The sequence below is a fragment of the Chinchilla lanigera genome, unplaced genomic scaffold, assembly GCF_000276665.1.
Source record: "Chinchilla lanigera isolate Chin_1 unplaced genomic scaffold, ChiLan1.0 scaffold00049, whole genome shotgun sequence".
Classification (NCBI taxonomy): domain Eukaryota; kingdom Metazoa; phylum Chordata; class Mammalia; order Rodentia; family Chinchillidae; genus Chinchilla; species Chinchilla lanigera.
The window spans coordinates 8,558,419-8,581,108 of NW_004955450.1; the positions used below are offsets into that span (position 1 = coordinate 8,558,419).

At 41.9% G+C, this 22,690-nt stretch overlaps 1 protein-coding gene across 2 annotated transcripts in view; it reads right to left on the reverse strand.

The window, feature by feature from the left end:
• The window catches only part of Iqch (IQ motif containing H), a 198,621-nt gene that overhangs the window by 62,229 nt on the left and 113,702 nt on the right, over positions 1–22,690 (reverse strand). For both annotated transcript variants that reach the window (XM_013518930.1, XM_013518931.1), the window contains exons 13-15: positions 22,315–22,490; positions 16,240–16,512; positions 11,897–12,088 (exon numbers count right to left, since the gene is read on the reverse strand). In XM_013518930.1, coding sequence (XP_013374384.1) covers positions 11,897–12,088; positions 16,240–16,512; positions 22,315–22,490 — 641 coding nt within the window. The remainder of the gene's footprint in view (positions 1–11,896; positions 12,089–16,239; positions 16,513–22,314; positions 22,491–22,690) is intronic.

Below are 22,690 nucleotides of genomic sequence, written 5' to 3' on the forward strand. Positions count from 1 at the left end.
GCCCCCGCCGCCTCTCCAGCCTTTTCTGTCAACAGGGCAAATGGGTGATACAAGCCCTGAAGAACTGGCATGGCCCAGAATGTGAGTTCTGTCCAGTCACCGTCAAGACTGTGGTCATCTGTGACTTCTGTTTCCTGATTATCAAGTCTGTCCTGTGATGTGGAAAACAAAGTGCAGGTTTTGGTTAGTATGAACCAGTTGTGGCTGGTCCGATCTGGTTATGGCTGCTCTGAGCCAGTTCTATATGGTTCCAGTCAGTCTGAGCCAGTGTTATCTAGTTCCAGGTGTTTTTATCGAGTTCTGGTTGGCTTGAAGTGGTTCTGGCTGGTCTGTGCTGGTTCCTTCCTTTTCTGGCCGGTCTTATCTGGTTTGGCCAGTTGGATCTGATTTGGGAGGTGATCTGATCTAGTTTTGCCCAGTCTGAGCAGGTTTGAGGCAGTCTGATTTGGTTCCAGCTGGTCTTCTCCAGTTCCTGTTGCTGTGATTTGGTTTCAATCAGCCTGATCCAGTTAGGTACAGTTTGAGCCAGTTTCAGCTGGGTTGGGTTTATTCTGGGCAGTCTGAGACTGTTCTGGCTGGTCTGAGCTGGCTCCAGCCAGTCTGAGCCCATTTGGACTGGTCTTAGTGGTTTCAATGCAGTCTGATCTGAGTTCAGGTCATATATACTTTAAAAATGTAGCAGTTGTGTGTGAGGGTACACACCTGTCATCCCAGCACTCAGGAGGCTGAGGCAAATTCCAGCCCACACTGGGCAACTTAGTGAGACCTTGTCTCAAAATAAACAATAAAATGCTCCAGTGAGTCCTGTAGCTCAGTGTGAAGGCCCTGGGTTCCAAGGTATCTGCAGAAGGTATAGGATCTCCATTAGCTTGACCCATGTATCCTAGAAGTGCTTCTGTACCAAGCATGGTCCTTGCCTCTCAGCACTCTCTTTTTCTGTCACGAAAGTGTAATTTTGAGGCAAAGGATTTTTTTGTTGGGGAGGTGCTCAGTATAGGGATTGAACCAAGGGCCTTTGCACTGAGGCACATCCCTAGCCCTTTCAAATGTGGTTTTTTGTTTTCTTTTTTAAATTCTGGTTTTGTGTCAGACCCTGTAGTAGACTCCTTCATATCTCAATTCCATTGACTGCCCCACCGTCAACCGTGTGTGGTAGATAAGCAATGAAATTGGGCCTCTGAGGATTTCAGAACCTTGCTCAAGATCTGGATGAGGTCCAGATCCACCGCTCAGGAGAAGAAACCAGCGTGGAATCTTGAGATATGCATCCCATGCTTGGAATGCTCAGTTCCTATTTACTCCACAGCTCGGTACAAGATAAATATTTAGGCAAAATATTTATCTAGAAAAGAGGAAAAGGCAAGCTGCAGCTGTTAGCACTTTTCTAAGCCAACACAGGTGATGCAGCAAAGGGCAGGCTCACTGGCTTTGGAATACACACACTGGTTGGCCAGGGTGTGGCAATCAGATTGTGTCATACACACCCTGAGTTGCCCAACTGGGGCTTGCACTTGTGATCCTTCTGCCTCAGCTTCCCAGAGTGCTGCGATTACAGGCATGCACTCTACAGCAGGCAGGAACAGATATTGGCCTGGCAGGAATTCAGGATATCTCTCGGGAAGCTACTGGGGCATTCAGTTTAATACTAAAGCTACTACAGAGTTAGCTTTCCCAACCAAATTCCAAATCTACATGTGTGTGTGTGTGTGTGTGTGTGTGTGTGCATGTGTGTATGTAGAAGATGGGAAAGGAAGGAGGAGGAATACAAATTAGAATATTCTCAATATCAGTCTCACCAAAACCCTTATTTTAGCAGCTTCTTTCCTGAATTGTCAGTGGTGTATTAAGTAAAATAATCTATTGGCCTCTAATCTCCCCATCAGACAGTCTTTTGATGGTGTTCAAAAGAAAACCAAGGGATTGCTTCTCAGTCTTTTAGCTAAGATCAAGTAGAAAAGAAAAAAAACCAAAGGACCTGCCCAGGTGGTTCTGCTTTCTAGACGCTTCTGATAACCCTAAAGAAATGAAGAGTGGCGTGAAGTCAAAAGGGCAAGACAGTGACCTGGAAAACGCAGCAGCACCGTCGGCATGCAAAGAGGCCATATGGACTATCTAGGACAAACGCCTCGTGTAGCAGGAGAGGGAAGGGGCTTTTAAGTCACACTGCAAAACCGCAGGAGCTCTCAGGCTGCTCTGACCCCTGGGCAAGTGCTCCTCACCACCCCGGCTCCTTCAGGGGGTAGAGTGTGGGGTGCCACGCAAAGTGCTGGGGCTTTGAATCAGCTGGTGGTACAGAAATGGCGAGAAGGGAGGGCTTCCAAATTCGAAGGTGAGTTAGAAGGCTGATTTGCTGTGCCAGGATACATTTTACTACTGCAGTCATTTTTAGGTTAAAAAAAAAAAGCTTTCACTTTTTGAAAGGTTACCATGTGGCAGGTGTCCTACATTTCTTATTTCACAACTACTGTCTAATGTAAATATTTTCATCCCTATTTTATGTCACACCGCCCAGAAGTAGCAAAACTGGGTTCAAAGCCAGATGTGACCGGTGCACCATCGTGCAGTGAGATCTGTGCTTGTTTCCACCTCAGTGGGCACAAAAATGGTCACTCTGGGTGAGATTCAGTCATCCCAGGTGATGCAAAAATCTGCAGTGTTAAATTTATGGAAAAGCAGTAAGAGTGGACATCCGTGGTTGGCTGTTAGTGGGACTTCCTTTCAGGGACTGCCCTTCCCACATTCTGTACCTTGCAAGACTCACTGAGAGGGATTCTACCCTCACCTACAAAGTGAGCCCCTGACTACCAGTGCCATGCCCTGGCCACTACCATTGGTTCAGGTCAGACACATGACCCACAGCAGCCAATGATATGCTAAGACACATGACCGACAGCAGCCAATCATATGCTAGGAGGCATTACTGAGGCCTTCCAAAAGGAGCTTTATGCTCTTCTGAAAACACTGCTGGGTGAGATGTTCTCTCTTTCTATTGCTTTGGCAAACTCCAGGAGCTCCAGGCAGACATCTTGCACCCCTGAGGGTAGCCAGTCTTAGAATGGAGCCCACATTCTGCACAGACATAGGGTCCTTCCTTGGTGGTGCCACTAAGCCATCGGATTAAGCCTTGTCTGCACCCAGAACAATCTTTGAACTTTCAGACAGCTGAGATAATAATTTAGTTCTTTTCTTCTTTTTACCTTAGCATTAGGTGTTCAACCCGGGGCCTTCACACTGAACAGCTTTTTTCTTTTTCTTTTTCTTTGTCTTTGAGTCAAGGTCTTATTAAGTCACTGTTGCCGAGCCTGGGCTTGAACTCATAATCCTCCTATTTCAGCCTCCCAGAGTGCTGGGACCAGAGGCCTACACCACTAGGCCTGGCTTCTTCTTATCTGCAAAGCCATTTTGAGTTGAGTTTTCTGTTACTTGAAGCTTAAACATTTTAAATGGATAAAAATGGGTGGGCCAAACCATCTCCTCAGGGGATGTTTTAAGCCGGCCAGTGCTCTGATCACCCTTTGCACCCGTTACTTCTGCAATCAGAAGTGATGTTTTCATTTCTTTCCATTAAGATCACCATCAGAAATAGTCCCCCTTTAGAGTGCAAAAACACACTGAGAGGATGAGGAAAAGATGGAAACATCTCCCGCAAGTCATAAACTACTTTCCACACCTACTTAAAGCTTAAGGACTGCTTTAATACTCCATGTTTAATTGTTAATTGAGAATTTAAAAATCAAAAATGCCAAGTTTGCCTTCGATGAGATGGAAAATTATGCTGCTGTAGAAGGTACCATCATGTAAAACAGCCAGCATTACCACGGCACACAAATGTTTTTGGTATGTAAAATTGCTTTGTAAAATATTTGCTCCATCTGCTGAAAGCAGCAAAGACAATTTTCCCTTGATAGCTAATGGCCCATTTTGGCTGTGTGGCAAGCGATTCGCTGCGGTGGCGGCTCTCATTACACAGAATGGTGAGAATGCGGTATATAATTCCATACTTATGTAGCATTATCCGCTCGCTGCTTCTTGAGGAGTCTGTCCCTCATTATCGACGCCTTCACCTTGCACTGACATGCAGGCCTCGCAGTTGATCTCACTTCGGAAGCGTTTCGTCCAACTGAGGCGCATATGTTGCGCTTCCATGCCAAATCTCAGCACAAGTGCCTTGCCCCCCACCACACGCACTGAAAGGGCTCATTCTCTTCCAACTTCCAGCACTTACGCTGCTGTTTCTTTTTTCCCTCTCCCCAGGAGGCCATGGTTTTCTTTCTAGGCTCACCCTGTTTCAATAGATAAAGATTAAGCGCCTCTTGAAATTCTTAATTGAACTTTGCACACACACACACACACACACACACACACACACAGAGGCAGGAAAAAATTTCCCCCCAGGACAAAACTGCCATCATAAAACCCTGACAAACGCGCTGTCCTTGGTTCATGGTGTATCTGTGATCTCTTTCTTTAAAGGAGTTGTTTACACTACATGCAAAGTACTTCAGCATCTGCTAAAGGAACAATTAGAAATAAATACAGTAATCCAGAGTGGTTTAAAAAGAGAAGAATATACTTATGTTTGGGGACTGGTATTAAAGAGTAGTTACAGCAGCAAACGGCTGGTGTTTTACAAATATTTTTAACATTGGAAAACAGTTGTCAAGAATGTATATCGAAATATATAAGTGACATCAAATAAATATATACGACTGTTGCAAAGATTATGCAATATTTTAAAATAGAAGTCATGCAGTTTTTAAGTCAACCCTAAGCTGAAGTAGCCCTAATTATTATTCCCGGTAATAGGTCTCTTCCTTTCCCGTTAGAGAAATATTTCTGACTGGGAAAACTGCATATGCCAACGCAAGCCCTTTAATTGAAAATTAAAAACAAAAGAAAACATGTGTGCCCTTGACACTGGATTTTCCACTGAAGTAGTGGAGAAAAGTGAGCTTAGGGAATGAAATAAGACACTATCAGGAGCTTTCATATTTTGATTTTATACAAAAGGAATGGGTGAGCAGCTATGTTTCTTAATCACAGCGAGGAGCTGGACCTGCTTCGTATTCACACACACACACACACACACACACACACACACACACACGGATGCGTGTACTAGAGGCAGATGTAGCGGTATTAGGTATAGATTGTGTTCTCTCCACAGACCAGGCCGGGATAATGAATCAGTGAGTTCCAAAGTGGGGATTTTTTGCTGGATCTGGGATTTTGGCTGGCCCTGGCAGCGTGACAGAAAGTCCGAGCCTTCTCCAGGGCGTCCCGGGCTCACCCAGGGGCAGCGAGGACAGACGACTGGAAGCAAATGGCGCAGACGCTGTCAGAGGAGAGTCAAACTCGTTCTGAATCTGTTCCAAATACTCATTCCCGCTCTGCGGTTTTCAGCAGAGCACACATTTCCAGCAGAACTCCAGCGGGGACTTCCTGGATGCGAAAACACTAACCAATTCTCGTCCCTCTCATCTTTTGCTTTATTCCTTCCTTCCACGCTGTTAGTGCAAAACACTGGCAGTTAAATTCAATTGATTCAAAATATTCTGGATCCATATGGCCGCCAACCCTGGAGCTGGAGCGGCGATAGTGCCTCACTGCTGCTTCCGAGCATTTGCCTCTCCTCCAGTCCCCAGATGGTGGGAGTAACATTTAAACCTCCTTTTCTCTGCCTTGTACAATAGACCTTGGCACCATTTCAACTGTTTACTCCGGTAATTAACAGCTCTGATACCACAACAATTACAACTCCTCCACTCTCACCACAATAATGCTATGAATTAGCGAGAGCTAATGGCTGGAAGGTAGAGTGTTTGCAGACTGTGAGATCTGTGCATTTTTAGAATAAAATAAAAGGTACAAACAGCGCGCTTGCAGTAGACAATGATTACCTAGTAATTAGTTTACACAAAGCTTCCTATTTAATGGCAAAACGCTGTAATTAACGTGTGACAGAAAATCAAAGGGTACTTTGTAAGCATATGAAAAATTAACACTGCAGGCCCATAGCTTTATGTACTGATTAGAAGCATATTAAATCAATAGGACACACAAACCAACAGCTTGTAGAGCTGATTATTATAGGTCCTCAGAAGGGGTACCCTGGCTTTCATTTAACTCGGGAAGGCAATTTTCCTTCTCCCGTCATCTTCCTCAGGCACAGAAAAGCACCTCAAACTCAACCCTGGCAGCTTTATGAAAATAACCACTGAACTGGAAGAAAACATTCTAAGTCATTGTCAGAGATAAGGAAAAATATGTAAATGATTAAGACTTTCCGGTGATTGTGGTGACGTGCTGCTACACTAATTAGAAAATACACCAACTGGAACCAGAAAATGAAGCCAGCAGACTCAATCTTTTGGTCAGAATGATGTCTACTTTATCGAGCCTCTTTATTCCACCCACAGAAAGTTCAAATACATGGTATTGTTTCCTATTTTCAGACGATAAGAAACCAGGTTGCTACTAAGGATATTCTTTTAAAGGAATTATCTGGGAAAATCATAGGACGGGAACAACTGAATCAAAATTTGGAATCATCAGCACCCACAGTCATTATCCGCTGATAATGGATGGGCCCCACAACACTCTAGAAGCTTTCGAACTCCTAAATGACCTTCTAAATCACCAAAGAAAGATTCAATGGTATGTACTTGATCAGTGTGGCTTACAACACATTTTTATGGTAAAATTAATCATAAAAGGTTGCATTTCACGAACTCTTATGTGCTAAGTACATTGCTAGCCAATTCAAAGGATTATCTCCTTTAATTCTCACCACTTCCCCAAGGGACAAATACCAGTGTTACTCCTATTTACAGATGAGGACCTGAAGACTTGGACAGCTAAGTAATTTGCCTATGGCTTTCCCCTTAGTAAGCTGGAGAGTCTAACCTAGGTGTGCTTGGACTATGGGATCTTCCCAGGCCAGCTGCTTCTGTGTTACGCTGTATGTTCCCTGAATAGCTGAGTGTTTAGCCATCAGCCTACCCCAACACTCATTCGGCTTAAAAGGGAATCCACTGCGTCAACCTGGAACAACAGACTAAAAAAATAAAAACAAAACAAAAACCAAGTCCTTGGTTGCTTACAGTTTTCAGTGCTCATGATATTTTTAATGCTACCTCTGATGGTAAAGGTAGGTAACTTAAACCCTTTTGAGAGTGTATAGGCTCTCTCAAATGATCATGGCAGTGTAATAAATTGGTATGGAAGCAAATGAATAGAAACCTCAGGGTTTGCCTGAGACTGGACAAGGCCATTCATGTAATATGCTTGGTATCTGCACCAAGTAGGCATTCTACTACTACTACTATTATTATATTATTTATTATTATTATTAAATACAAGAAAATGTCCAGGATTTAGTGGTGTATTGAGAACTCTATAAAATGCTTAATCTCAGCCAGGGATACTGGCGCAAGCCTGTAACCCCAACACTCTTGGAGGCTGAGGCAGGATGATCACAGTGCGACACCAGCCTGGGCAACTTAGCAGTTTAGCAAGATCCTGTCTCAGAATCAAAAAGGCTGGGGATGTAGCTCAGTGTGAAGGCCCTGGGTTCAATTCCAGTACTGGGAAAAAAAGCAACTGAATTACATGCTTATGCCGGTATTTTGGCAACTACTAGATACAGAAAGATAGCCTAAGAAGTCAAGATTTTAGGGGACAAAAACAAATATAGATCAAAGAAATAATCATTTCTATGTAGTTTAATGATTATGAAAAATGATATCCTAGATTTTTTAAACCTTAAAACCCAGATTTTTCTTACCAAGATGTTACAGTTTTATATAAAATACAAAAGATGACATGAAAAAGCATATCCCTTGCAAATAATCAAATAACAGCAACCATAAGATGCACTTTTTACATCTAAAATAAAGACAGTTTATAATATTTAGCACTAGTAAGGCTGTGGTTAAAGCTGATGTGCATATTCTCTAATTGCTTTGGAAACTGGCTCTTAGAAATACAATATGTGCAAGAAGAGCCATAAAGCATTCTACTTGTGGGTCTTTCTCCTAATCAACTAAAATTAAAAACAAATCTTTTCTCCCTACACCCGCCAGTGGAAATAAGCTAAATTTCCAACTAAGTAAATGGTTTAATATACAAGAATTAATCAATGTGTGGGAATATTATACAGCCATTAATTGTGATGACTATGTACAAACATGGAGAATGATTAAAATAGGATGCTTACTCAGATACATAGTATTGTTGCAGTTCCGAGAGATAGGCATTGCACATTTAGAAATTAATATGCAAAAATGAGGACTGGGGAAAGTCATTATGCACATATTTGGTTAAACGTTTCTTTAATTTTGTTATATTATCTTTTCTAAAATTATATAGTTAAAGACTGTTGGGCTCACTTAATAAATGCCTACTAAATTCCACGCAGGGCATCCCGCTCAAGCATCCAACAGTGGCCCGTATGACCCAGTTCCAAGGCCATTCTGAGTGGAGGGAGGTTTTCAAAACAGAGAGTGAGGGCTCTGAGGTGCAGAATGATTGCTGCTTCTCTTGAGATCACAGTACATTTTGTTTGTCTTAGTTCTTTTTTTTTTGTTTTTTTTCTGGTACCGGGAATCGAACTCACGACCTCACACTTGCCAGGCAGGCGCTGTGCCACTGAGCTAAATCCCCAGCCCCCTGTTTGTCTTAGTTCTATAAAGAGACAAAACAAGAACTCTAGTTTATTCCACCTTTTCTAGGTTTGGGTGCCTCGGATTAGCCCCAGCTCTGTGGTGATCTGCACACGAATAATACATGTCTAAGAAAGTGAAGCAAAGTACTGTATAAGTAAAGGTAAAGCTGCTCTTGCAAAAGGCAGTATTTACTAGTAGCATTTAAAGACACATTCAATTTTCCTTTCTCTCTTTCAGTGACAAAACAGGGAGCTCCACCAAGACCTCCACATCCCAGACTCTTCTGGGTAACGGAGTCCCAAATGAGTGCCGTAAATGGCTTAGCTCTTTCCACAAGAAGCTGCTCCATGGACAGCTCCTGCAGAGCGGCATTCCCGGGCAGCTCACCGCCACAAAGCCAATGTCCTAGGAATCGAGTGAGGGAAGACTTACCCTTTAAAAGAAAAAAGGAAACAAGAGAAAAGCTACAGGAGGGAGCCATTGATAGTACAATAATGTGCCTGTCTTGGGTGACTTCCGAGGAAGGCTTCTCCCCACCAGCGCACCTTCCTTTGTTCAAGGCTTTAAATGAAAACGGATGCCCCCAGCTGGGAAGCAGGGCATTTGGAGTGGGTGACAGTGTGTGGCTTCACCAAACCTTAACAAGCTTTGAGCATTTAAGTGAAAGAGCTCACAGGGACCTGTTCCAGGGCCGGGGAGTAAGTTTTGTTAGCTGATAGGAGAGGTGCGTAGGCGTGGTACCAAGCCACCCAGAAAAAAACCGGAAGAGCTGTGACTTTCACTGTGGCCATCGTGTAATATTCAGCTTTTCCAAAACCATCTACATATCTCTACTGGTTTTCTAAATGTGCCTATGGCTCTTCAGCATTTGTTGACTCCATGACTTTGTTGCAAGTCTCAAAGAGAGAGAGAGAGAGAGAGAGAGAGAGAGAGAGAGAGAGAGAGAGAGAGAGAGGATCTTTATATTACATACCTGAGTCTACACTGAATCCTGTCTACCCCTAAAACAAATATCTCATAAGATGCAAGTGAATCTCAAAACAGCTCCAACTCCCATAAACAGCCCTGTTTTAATCTGTTGCCTACAACATACCAATGAGAAAAATCATGGTATCGTGTCATAAACTGCTATGCAAATGATGCTATTTGTAAGTATTAACATAATTTAGTGCTTACAGTCATATTCTCATTTCTAATAATTCTCTCAGAATGGAGTCTTTCTCTGGACTCTTAGCCTGCAGGATAGTCTTTCATCAAGAAGCTGAAATTTTTAATAACCTGCCAGCATATGTTTTGTATGTGCCGGGCTAGGCTTGATGATACAACATCTTCATTATCAAAAGAAACAGGTCTACAAACTGTAATAGGACATTACAACATGCCTGTGCTCATAAAGTAATGCTTTGATGTCTAAATGTGCACCATTACAATGGTCTCCTGGAACAAAGAGAATATTAATCCTAAATTCTCAATAGCTGCACTCAGTGGAGACTGTAGTTCACCTCTACACCAAACACAATTTCACTCTGAAGGCAAAACGAATGTCAGTAGTTTGCTACAAAAACAAAAAAACTGCTTTTCAGAACTGCTTTATTTTTATTTCCAATTTTGGCTTCTTACCACGTCATGGCGAAGCCCAGGCCTCAGACTGTAAAAACATGTCTGAATAATTATTTTTTCTTGTTAAAATGATTTAGATAGACGATTAATTATTGAAGAGTTTCACATTTAATAACAGTAACAATGCCAAATATATTTGACGACAATTTAAATGGGATAGCTTAAAATAACTGAAATTAAATAATGTACAGTGAGACATTTACAGTAAATATAATTCAGCCAAATGTCAGCATTGTAAGTATTTTTTAAACTTAAAGTCAAATATTTCAAATTTATCATAGTCTAGTGGCAGGGGAATGCTTTAAAAATTATAGATTTGAAATACTGAGGCCAGCAAATACTTCACACACTACTGTTTCAGTTTTTCGGTAAGGAAGTCATACTTTTTCCTAGTTTAATCTTGATAGTTTTGCTTTAAAAAGAACATCCCATACAGCATAAAATAAAATCCAGTTCAAAGAGAACCCTCTCTGGGCCTTAAAATTAAATACATTTTCCTTGTCTTCCCCTCCCCCTCCTAAAAGAGGAATTCACTTTGGTATCCTTTAAATAATATGTAAAAAGCTGGCCATGACAGGTCCTGCATTTAGTCCATTCACTGCTGGAGGAGGGAAAAAAGCCCAGAATAGATCATGGGGAGAACTGTCACATTTGTCACAGGGAACTCTCTCTCCTGACTGCTCTCTAGATTTATTCATCAGTTTGCTTTCCTAAGAATAATGTGGCTCCCTCTCGGGGGCCCCTCCCCTCCTATCACTGTGTCTTGATTCATATACTTCTGTAGTGGGGTGCTCAAGGCAGATGCAGATCACCTTGCAGAGCCTGCCCCATGTGTGCCAGTGGGGAAGGAACTAGCTAAGGAAATTTGCATCTCAATTTTCCTAATCGGTTACGTTTCAACCAACAGGTCAGCTAAATCCGAGATGTGAGATTAAAAGAAGCCAGAGAAGCCTAGATAGATCTCTGGATGCAAAAATGGGACCACTGTGTTATAGATATTAAGGCATATAAAATTAATTATTAAGCAAATGGGAACAGACTGAGAGGTCATACCGTTCACCTCACAAACATACATGGACTCACATGTTAAGATCTCTTACCTACTATTCAGCTTTTGCTGGGAGATTTTCTGCTGGGTGTATACTATTTGCTCCACATCTCATGGAGAATTATATGAATTTCTTTGGGTTGTCTTAAAAAACATGTGACTGCGGACAGAATGCTACTATACATTAGCTTTTCCAAGTAACAACTGTTTGCTAATAGACTTCCTATCTCATAATAAAATATAGCCAGTTTAACAACAACAGTTGTTAGCAGCATGTGGTCAAGATCCGCGTAGGACAAATGATGGGATGGGTAGTGCTATCTGAATGAGATTTTTTAAAAAATCACTTCCTAATTATCATAATTGATTTGAAGAGGTGAATGAAGATTTGTAGGGGGCAGAGCAGGGACATTTACAATAGGCAAATGAATCCCATTCATTTTGTGTATAAGGTCTGAAGCCCAAGAAAGCCAGTGCTGTGGGTGGCAGGGCTGAGTTGTCTTCCAGCTGAGCCCTTTGCCTCCTCTCCTAACCTGTGGTTTAAGTCACCCTGAACACTCACCTGGGCCCACTTCTTTCTCCAGTCTTCGGAGCCGTATCTGTTACTCTCCTTCAGCACCCACTTGTAGCACTGCAGGTACGAAGGAATGTCACAAAAGGCGGTCCCGTTTCCTCCGAACTCCGAGTTCATTTTAAAGAGCCAGCGCTGGATTTGCAGGTGATCGGTCACCATCTGGCTCAGCTGTTCTATCATCTGCGGGGGCGAAGACAGAGCACCGTTTACTACAGGGCGCATCCTTTCCACCTTGGTGTCTCGGTGGCAGTACTTCCTTGCCCCACATACCTCTCTGTTTGGTTCTCCTCCACTTATTAACTCAGATTGGAGAAGTTTAAAATGATTTACATAGGATGTGGAGAAACCAGTAACTACTTAGACCAATGGCGGGCTTAAAAATACAACCTCATTTATGAAAAATTCTAAAAGTATCATTTTGTGAGCTTTTGAAGGGGAAAGAAAGACTCTTTAAATATCTGTAATTGAATCTTGGCATTGTTTCTTTCTTTCTCAGAGAGTTATTGATTCCTCAAATGGTTTTTTATAGTTTCGAGACTATAAAGAGTTATAGCCTTGAAAACTTTAACTGTTTCGAGCTTTGTTGAGCTTTTAAATGTTATAATCTATAAGACACTTAATTTTCCCCCCATTAATGCACATGAAATACCTTTGTGGGACTGGTCAGCTGGCCAGCTTACTAAACCAAGTGTGTTACCAGGCAAGGCAGATAAAAGAGCTAAAGCACACATGGAAGCGACCTTCCTGGAATATACACCCACCCTAGACTTCATTTGCAGCATTCTCTCAAGAACGCTTCATCATGGGCACAAATACACAGAAGTTTATGGGACAGGATAGACTGCTAAGCTTCCCCATCAAAATGATGACGAGGATGATAACAAGAATACAGCACTGAGAGACAAAGCAGGCTTCCTCCCAGGTTGGCCCCAGGTCGCTCTGACTCTAAACCCTCTCTACAGTGTTGCCTGTCCCGTCCTGCAAAGAGCCGAGGAGATGGTAGAGGTAGAAGCCAGAGCAGGGAAAGAGAAGCAACTTGCTTACAGTCAGTAAGCCATTTGGGGTGCATTTAAGTCCAACAAAAATCTATAGTGAGAATGCTAATAACGCTGTGGAGAGAAATGACACATGATGTCACAAAATGTTTCTTTCTTTTTTTTTTTTTTTGGTCTTGTCTTCTCAACAGACTTTCCAGTTTGTACTCCTCTGAAAGCAACACAACATTATTCTCTTCTCCTCTGATGACTTTCTTGGCTCACCAAATAGATGTTCAATTTTTTTTAAACTACAGAGTGTGAAAAGTTTCAAGGTCTATAGTCCTGTGGATATTGGATCTATAAAATTAAAATAGCTTTAAATCGGTCTCCTTGAGTTGTTATATCCAGCAGATGTTCCCAGGATGCCTCATGATGTGGCAGTGTGCAAGAAATGCCAAAAGAGCCCACGCTTGGGGTCCTCAGAGACCTCGGGCCACTTTGGAGCATTCATTTAGGATGAAAATAAAATTGCGAACTCCCTAATTATCAAGTGATGTCTACAGATAATTTGGGTGTTTAAAGGACAAGCCTACACATCACATGAACATGGCCTAGGAAGGCTTTCTAATGTGTCTTCCAAAGCTGTATCCCTTCTTTTTCTAGTGTGTTGAGAAGCTAAGATCCTACGTGCGTATTTTGATATATGCATTGGGACCACACTTTGCAAAAGTAGAATGGTCTTTGGCCTGTTAACTAAGATCAGATAAGATTCTTCTGCCACCCTAAGCAAAGGTGTCCTGGCAGAGCCTTCTTTATTGTATGTTTGGATATATTATATATCAGGGGGTTGCAACTACTAACAGAATTATTATCTGTTTCTTCCAAATCCTATTATTTCTTGCTTCTAAGAATCCTATAAATTGGTGTCTGTTGATGGATCCCCTACAGTAATGAAACGATCGATAGTATTGTAAAGACTGCACCACTGGAAAGAATTATGTGCTATCTTTAAGTGAAAATTGAACAGTGCTTTAAAATAGCATTGCCATTTTTGATTATGTAACCAAAGCCGTCGATATTTCACAGGGAACACATGCCAGAAAGGGGGCTTGCATGGTTACTTTATGGGTCCAAACACGAAGTGCTCACTGGGCTCATGCTAGAAAAAAAATAGTTCATCATAAACCAAATGACTTTATGCTATTCCCAAACATTTATCATTTTCTGTTTGGCTTATCTGTTCAAAATATGTCATATTTTTCAGTTGTGAGTCATTTTGTACTGGTAAAGAGCAAAAGTAGAAAAATGACTACTGGAAAAATCCAGAGAATATGCAGGAATCCTTATTAAACTAGGTTAAAATAATCCTGGCTTTCTTTTACCAGTTTCACGTTTATGACTCACATTGGTTAAAAAGTCAGAGCATGGTGGTGCACGCCTGTAATCCCAGCACTTGGGAGGCTGAGGCAGGAGGATCAGTGTGAGTTTGAGATCAACCTGGGCTACAAAGTGAGCTCAAGGCCAGCCTGAACTGCACAGAGAGACCCTATCTCAAAAAGACAGAAAATAAAATAAAAGTCAGTACTACTGATCCATCATCATGTGTAGATTCGAAACACTGCTACACTCAGATCGATTGGGTAGGGTAGGCACCTAATGTCAGAGTTAGGAAAGAGCTCAGCAGAATACTTCAATTCTTGGTGACCTCAGATGTACATTTCTTAACAAGTAGGATAGAACTCAGTTTCTTTCTTTCTTTCTTTCTTTCTTTCTTTCTTTCTTTCTTTCTTTCTTTCTTTCTTTCTTTCTTTCTTTTGTCTTTTTGAGACAGGTCTCACTATGCAGTTCAGGCTGGTTTTGAACTCAGTTTCACTTGGTTTATTGTTACCGAATTGTACATACCGGAGGCTAAATAACACTCCTCAAATCTGATGTGTCTGTGAGGAGCTTTTTGGCTTTACTTCTGAATACTAGCACTAGACAGAGGTTTAACTCATTAAATGTGTCTACATCTTTAACCACAACTAACACATCAGGTTCTGAAATATTGCAGAGCAAAGACTGCCTGAGTTGTCACTGGTGAAGATGAAACCAAGACAATATAAATATTGCACACAGATTTTAAAGTCCTGAAGGTTGTTTAATGTTATGTGGATGTGCGAAATTCTGTCATTGAAAAGTATATTCGCTTGTATTAACTCTACCAGTGAAAAATTCTCCTGGGAAGCAGAGTCAAGCATTGCCATCTTCAAATTCCAGTGGAGGTTAATGACATTGGTGTGACACACAGCTCAGGGGGAGCCGCTCCATCCCACTCTACTGAAATTGCTCGTGCCTTTCCCAGACTCCGCTTCCTTCGTGAGTCCCTGAATTGCCAGGAACATTCTAGCAAGACTGAAACACGTGTGAGCAATTTAATAAGCTCATCATCATCTTCAAATCAGTCTCTGCAAAGCATGATCTCCTGAAAGGCTTGACTGGGGGCTCATTGGCTACCATGGGTGGACAACAAGAGGAGAAGGCGATTCCTGATACTGCCCCTCAGAAATGCCCAATGTGTGTGGACCTTTACTTTCTCCAGAAGTGGGTAGGAGAGATAATTTGTGACTAGCTCAGAGTAACGGTCAAACAGGCACTGAAACAGAGGTGAGGAAATGCTGACAGCCATTTGTCTTTTAATTTTCTCTACTATGGAAACAGATGGCAGTTAAATGAGAGAACACCTGCCAGAGCTCACTCAGAGGGAAAACATTTCTAGTGGCTAATGTATTTCTCCAAATATTTCAGGCCCTAACTATCTGTTGGAAGGATTCAGAAGCACAGACTTGGTCCAAGGCAAAACCAGAAGCAGTTTTAGTCCTGGAGCTATTTCACTTCCTCTTTCTGGATTCTTTCCTTCCTTTGGAGCCCTGAGAAGCCAAAGTATTTTTTTTTTTTTTTTTTAAACAGAATCAAGGGTGTCTGTAGCCCTCTGCAATTTGACCCGGCAGAGAGGCTTACTCTCCTTCTTTCAGCCCAAATCGACTCTCATGTTTCTTAGGGTCCTACTGGCTGGCTGAGAGGATGATTAACTGATCTATGTTACAGCATTAAATATTGATGGCAGATTAGTCCAAACGATAAGTCATTTCAACAGAATCTTCTGTGTCTTAATCCAAATGAGTATATATTTTGGAAATCCCAGCAAGTTTTGCAAGACCAGTAGGAAACTTCAAAACATGAAGGCCTAATGCAAATCAACACAGTATTCACACATTCTTCATTGGATAGGGCTGGCTCCGGATCATCTGAAGTTGTCCAGGTCAAGAGGATGTGACACACTTGAGCAGAGCCTGGCACGCCCACCTCACATACCTGCTGATAACTATAGATGTCATATATTCCAGGAGGGACCGGCACATTGGCGCTGTTGAAGACCCGCTTACTTCCAGACTTGGCACTGTACAGATGAACCAGCTCGGGCTCTGAGCCCAGGATGGGTACATTTAACATATCAGCCACAGCCAAATCATCTCTGTGGAGGAGTCCGCCCACGATGTAGGCCTCCGTGCCCTGGATGAGATTTTTTATTCTTTTGATTGCCTTGGGGCTGTACATCAGGTGAGTGGCCAGGCACATATGATGAGTCTGGGGGGAGAGCATGTTATTCTGGTTAAAAGGTGTGCTTTTTCTAGTCCACGCGCCTAATTTATAATGGTGCACATAATAAATACATTATTAATAGCAGGCTGGGTTATGACCTATCCCGTTGTTTAGCAGTTTAAATTGATAAAAGCTGTTGGGGTGAGGTTCCATAACCGCTTACATCTTTAGCGTGTTGGAAATAGGCTCACTGGGAATAGACCTAATTACTACACATCTGTATTTATTTGATCCACGTGGAATTATCCTTCTGTCAGAAGGAAAAGAGGCTGGCGGCCTTTGGATAATAGTGATTCATCTCTGCAGCACTTCTGGCATGGTTTAACACTAAAGCGTCTGGAAAATCAATACAAAAAAATGAAGAAAAAAGCCTCATGGTATTCTTCACGATATAGACTCGCAATCTGCCAACTCTTGAAGTGTCTGAGTAGGAAAAAGGCACTTGACTTGACACCCTCTTTGCAGAATTCTACCACAAAATCCGTTTCAGGGAATATGTACTTTGGTAGTGGTGATCAGTGGTTCTAGCCAACAGTTCTGGAAAGGGTTCACAAAGAAAAATATTTGAACATGTCAGCAAGACCCAAATGCTTTACACGATTCTTTTTATTTTATTTTGAGTAGTGAGATCCAACTTAGCAATGCATGTGCTTATCGCATTTAATTAAGTAAGCTGCTCTCTGTCTGCTGGAGCAGAGGACAGAGCTGGATGGTCAGCACACACCAAAACTAATACAACCACGCTTCTGCTTTCAAGGGGCGGGGACATAAATATGAACAGTTAACACATAACTAAAGCAAGATTGATCAGGCCATAGGAGGCTACAGAGTGTGTCAGAGGTAAGGGAGAGGGAGGCAGAGGTCATATTCTGGTAGAGCGAGCTGTAAAGGCAAGTTACCCATTCTCCTTAAGCCCAAGTTTTCTCAACCGCAAAAGAATGTAGTGTCTGTGTCACAGGGATGCTGTGAGGATTAAATGGGATAACGCATGTAAAGCACTTATACTACTGTCTGGGATACAGTAAGTGCCTAATGAATGTCAGCAGGTATTATTATCCTGACGGAAGTTAGCGTTGAGGTGAATTGTGAAGGATGAGTAAGGTTTTACCAGGTGAAGGTGGGCATGGGAGAGACATTACCTGAGAAAGCAATACTAGAACCAAGACTGTGTTTACTTCCGCTAGAGGGGAAAGCATCAAAAAAAAAAAAAAAAAAAAAAAAAAAGCGAGGGTTTTGGAATTCCAAAGACCTGGTAGTAAAATGTACCTACCTCTCAGAAACTACATGACCTGGGCCAAATGGTACTCCATGAGCCCATTTCTTCATATGTTACCTGAGAGTCAAAATACCCACACCCTGCATTGCTTTAAGGTTAAAAGAAGATCAAAAATATAAAACACCTAGTATGATGCCTGACATTGGGTCAATGGTCAAAATAAATGGTAGTAATTATTTTTACAATGCAAACATGCTTTGAAAAATAAAGCCATCAGCCTGATGTGGTGGCGCACGCCTGTAATCCCATCACTCAGGAGTCTGAGGCAGGAGGATCACTGTGCGTTCAAGGTCAGCCTAGGTTACATAAGCAAAGTTCAAAGCCATCTTGAATGACATAGTAAGACCGTGTCTCAAAAAAGAAAAAGAAGAAAGAAAAGAAAAAAAGAAAAAGAAAAAGAAAGCCGTTACAATATCATGCAAATAATATAATATAAAGGCACCAGACTCTTATAGGAACTCAAGAGGTTTTATAAACTAGCACCTACTTCCAGTTTTAGTGAAAAATTATCGACTCATCTTAGCGTAGAAATGTGGAGAAATGCGAGGGACTGTTTTCAGGAATAGCCAAAGCGCCAGTCTGCAACCTGCTGTACAGTATAATTTGTAAGTGTGGAAGAAACAAAACTGGACCGGGAAGATGCCCCTGGCTCTCAGTCCTGCTTGAATTTGTAACTTGCTGGGTGATTTAAGACACTTGCTCTTTCTGAGCCTTAGATCCCTGTATTCAGATGAAGGGGTGGGCTAGAAGGCTCCGGGCTCCTTCCAGCTCTGACACAACTTCCGCCTAAAGCAAGAGCTCTTCCATACTTACTGATGAGTGGGGCAGAGTTCTTTTTGGGGTGATGAAAAGTTCTGGCAATGATAGTTGTACAACAATAGGGATGTGCTTAATGTCGCTAAGTTGTATGCTTAACAATGGTTACGATGGTAAATTTTATGTCATATATTCTTACCACAATAGAAAAGGCAAACAATAGAATTACTCTGAGATTTGTATGATTTAACCTATTAAGCCCTTCCTGCAGGTTAAGAGTTTTATTTTATGCAATATGTCTTTTCTTTTTTTTTTTTTTTGGTCTTTTCTTCCGGTACCAGGAATCGAACTCACGACCTTGCGCTTGCCAGGCAAGTGCTTTGCCACTGAGCTAAATCCCTAGCCCCGCAATATGTCTTTTCTACCATAATTCAAATCTATTTATTTATTTATTTTTATCTGCTTGAGACAGGATTTCACTATGCAGTTCAGGTTGGTCTTGAGCTCATTTTGTAGCCCAGGCTGACCTCAAACTTGCAAGGATCCTCCTGCCTCAGCCTCCCGAGTGCTGGGATTACAGGGATGCACCACCACACCTGGCTCTCAAATTTATTTTTGAAATGTACTCTGAGAGCCTAGTTCTAAGAAACTCTGTTTTATTAGTCAATGGCAACTGTCTACATCTGGTGGGATCTGTTTCCCATCTAGCTAGTTATTGCTTTTCCTCCTACTTTATTTCATGCTTTTCTTTTCCTAGAAATTATTCCAATAAAGAAATGTAAAAAAAAAAAAAAAAAAAAAAAAAGTATCTATCCGGGGGACTTAATGACTTGAGTTCCTATATCCATAGTGGGCTTTTCAGAGCATCTGGAAGAGTACTCTATCCTCTCCTGGTAAACCAACAAGGTCAAAGCCTTAGTCCCACGTTCTCATTCAGTTCAGGGAACGTGGACTCCATCAACAGTCCTATTTTGAAACAAGGACATTGAGGCTCAAGTGATTTGCCCAGAGTCACACAGCTAGTGAATGGCAGAGGCAGCACTCCAATCCACTTAGCCCAAGTGATACGCCGTTGTGCCACCACGCCCTCATCTTACAGAGCGAGCAGGGAGGGTCTGGTGCTGGTGAGTTTATGAGCTGTGGTGAGGGGATGGCAGATGCAGCAATAGAAACTCAGGCTAAAGTTTGGGCCACATTTTCAGCCAGGGTAGATTTCTGTCTCTTCTAAGTGCTTATTTCTATTGGCAAGTACTTTCCCCAGCTCTATATTATAATCATCTGTAGGCATGCCTTATACTTCGGGCAACATAGCACCATAGCATTGTGTTAAATGTATTTAATAAAGATTTAAATGTGAGCAAGTGATGGCAGAGGACACATCACAGACCACAGGTCTTGTGTGTCATTTAGAGAAAATCGGTACCATCGGACTGAGGCAGCAGATTAACACTGATGACAAAAATCTAAAATGTTAATTGCCTTGGGTGATGGCTACATTTAATTTATCACCCCTGATATTTTCTTTTGACCTGAGACAAATGGTAGTTGTTTAGGATGTCTTCATAAACATCAAAATTATCCAAAAATAGATACGATGGCTTTGTTGGAGCCCATTTTACCATTACAGATTCAAGTACTGTATAGTATCTCGGGGAGATGTACAAACAGATTTTGGCACGCTTTTAAAAATCTCCTCAAAGCCATCCATTTGAATGAAAATCAGCACTGATACAATCTCTCAAACCCATTAAAAAGAAATAAAGCAATAGCTCAACATGAACAGAAACGGATTTGAAAGTGAGAGTTTAATTTTTGTATTTAAAAAAGTTGATTGCTTATGAGTGATTAATTACTCAGATAATTTGAATCTAAGTTATGAGAAGTAGTAAGTGCTGAAAACCTTGCCTCTGTATTTCTGCTCTCCAAGATGCAAACCTACCCACTGACGGCCCCTCGGTGCGTGGGGGAGAGCCGCCTCTCTCTCTTGCCCGGAAGTCAAAGAGCACAGTGGAAGGGTAAGTATCTCAGAGAGTAGGACTGTAGAACTGGAGAGGACTCTGGGTTGATCTAAACCATCTCCTCGTTTTATAGATGAAGAAAAGAGCACCAGAAAGGTAGAGGGGCTTGCCCAAGGGGCGAGCTCACCCAGGAGCAAAGCAGTCATTTCCAGTTCATTACAGGGTTCTGGAGCAGCCAGAATTTGGTTTGTACTCTGGCTCTCCTGGGAACCTTGGACTAGAAAATGAATCTTACTTTCCACAGACATAAAAGGAGAGGGCTAATTTCTGTCTTGCAGTGTTCTGGTGATCAAGTGAGAAATATATGTTAAGAATTTCATAAATTTGCTCACTTTCTTTCTCACGAGTCCCCTTACCAGTCCATGACCTTTCCACTCCATATGGGCATTTCAGAAGAAACTCCATACTGGCAGCTAGCAGGCATTAGCTAACTAATTAGTTAACTCTGGCTCGAGAGGTTAGGAATTTAACTACACACTAATAGGCTTTTTCCTTCATCACTTCCTAATGTCCACAGTGACTATGCCGTTGAGCCCAGGGTACAACTAGGAGCCCCCCCCCCCCAAAAAAAAGTCCTTGCTTTGGTGGCAGATATAGAAGGAGGTTCCTAAGACCATGAGTGGCAATGATTTGTCCCCTGTCCTTTCTCTTATTGCATCTCCCTTGCTTTCCTCTTCCACAACCAAGGATGTCAATGAAATAGAACTGAGCAGAGAGCTTTGGGGCACTGGATATTGAGGTGTCTGCTATGACTCTTCATCTTGATGGCAAAGACAACTTGTTGGTTACACTAGAAAAGCAGAAATGCTGTAGTGGTCTTTCCCAGCTATAGCAGGACTTTCTCAGGTTCCACCCCTCTCTCTTTTTGGTTTGTCAGACTGTGCATTGAGAGGTGATTCTAGGTGTTAATAGGTACCAACTGAGCATGAAGATACTTCCTATGGAAACGTGCAGCCAGCTTCTCTGGTAGCATGCAGACGGCTGACTGGTGCACCTCGGTAAGAAGCAGAGGGAGCTATCTTTATAGGCAAATTCAATCTTTAATTATACAAAAAAGTCTCTCAAAAATTGGATAGTCCATTAGGTATTAAAATGTTTGTTTAATGTGGAATGTTTAAATTCTCACTAAAACGTAGAGCAATTCACTGCCAGCCATCTGTTGGTTGGCCTTAGCTTAGAATACTGCCATCATGGTTCCATGAATTTCCCGAAGACTGCTGACGAGGGATGGGATGCCATTTAGAATTCATTCCATTCATTAAAAGGAAAAATCAGGACCTTGATCATTATGAACCACCTGGTAAGTCAGGCCACCTTTCCTTGAAGAAAAAACTATAGAGAAACAGGGAATACCTGTGTGGAAGTCAGAAAATGGGGGCCCTGGTCCTGATTGTATCCCTAAATAGCTTTGTGACCAGCCTTTCTGTGTCTTGATGTCCTCCACACAAAATTAAGAAAAAGGGATGGTAGACGTGACAAGCTCACCTACTTGATGGTTTCACCTCCTAACTGCAATTAGGCCTCAGTTACAGAGAAACCGGGCAGGGGTAGCTAAACTAAGTCTGCAAGTTAAACGGGGATATTTATTTCCTACAGCCCAACTAGTAGTCTAATCAGTAAAGCTGTTAAACTTGCAATAATATTTCACTGATGTGTACCAGAGCGTTGCAAGTTATAAAATTTCCAATTTAATTTTACTGCATCCCTGAAGCCGTAGTAATTAGGAGACAAACTCACAGTGAAGATGTTTACAGCTTCAGGGATGATAATTTTGAACCTGTGCTGCAGGTCACTCCTGTCCGCAAGGTTCCCCGATTTGACGGCTGCATGTAGACTTAAGATTTTGTTGTAATACAGCATTAACTCGTCGTTCATAGGGTGGGAGCAGATGTAGATGATGTTCACATTGTCATCTAAAAAAACAACAGGCACAGTGTTAATTACTGGTATAAAGGTAAATGACACGAGGAACTCTGGCACCTGGTTGATGTTGTGCAATTTAAAATACAGAGTAAGGGCTGGGGATTTAGCTCAGCGGCAAAGCGCCTGCCTGGCAAGCGCAAGGTCGTGAGTTCGGTTCCCAGTACCGGAGAAAAACCAAAATAAAATAAAA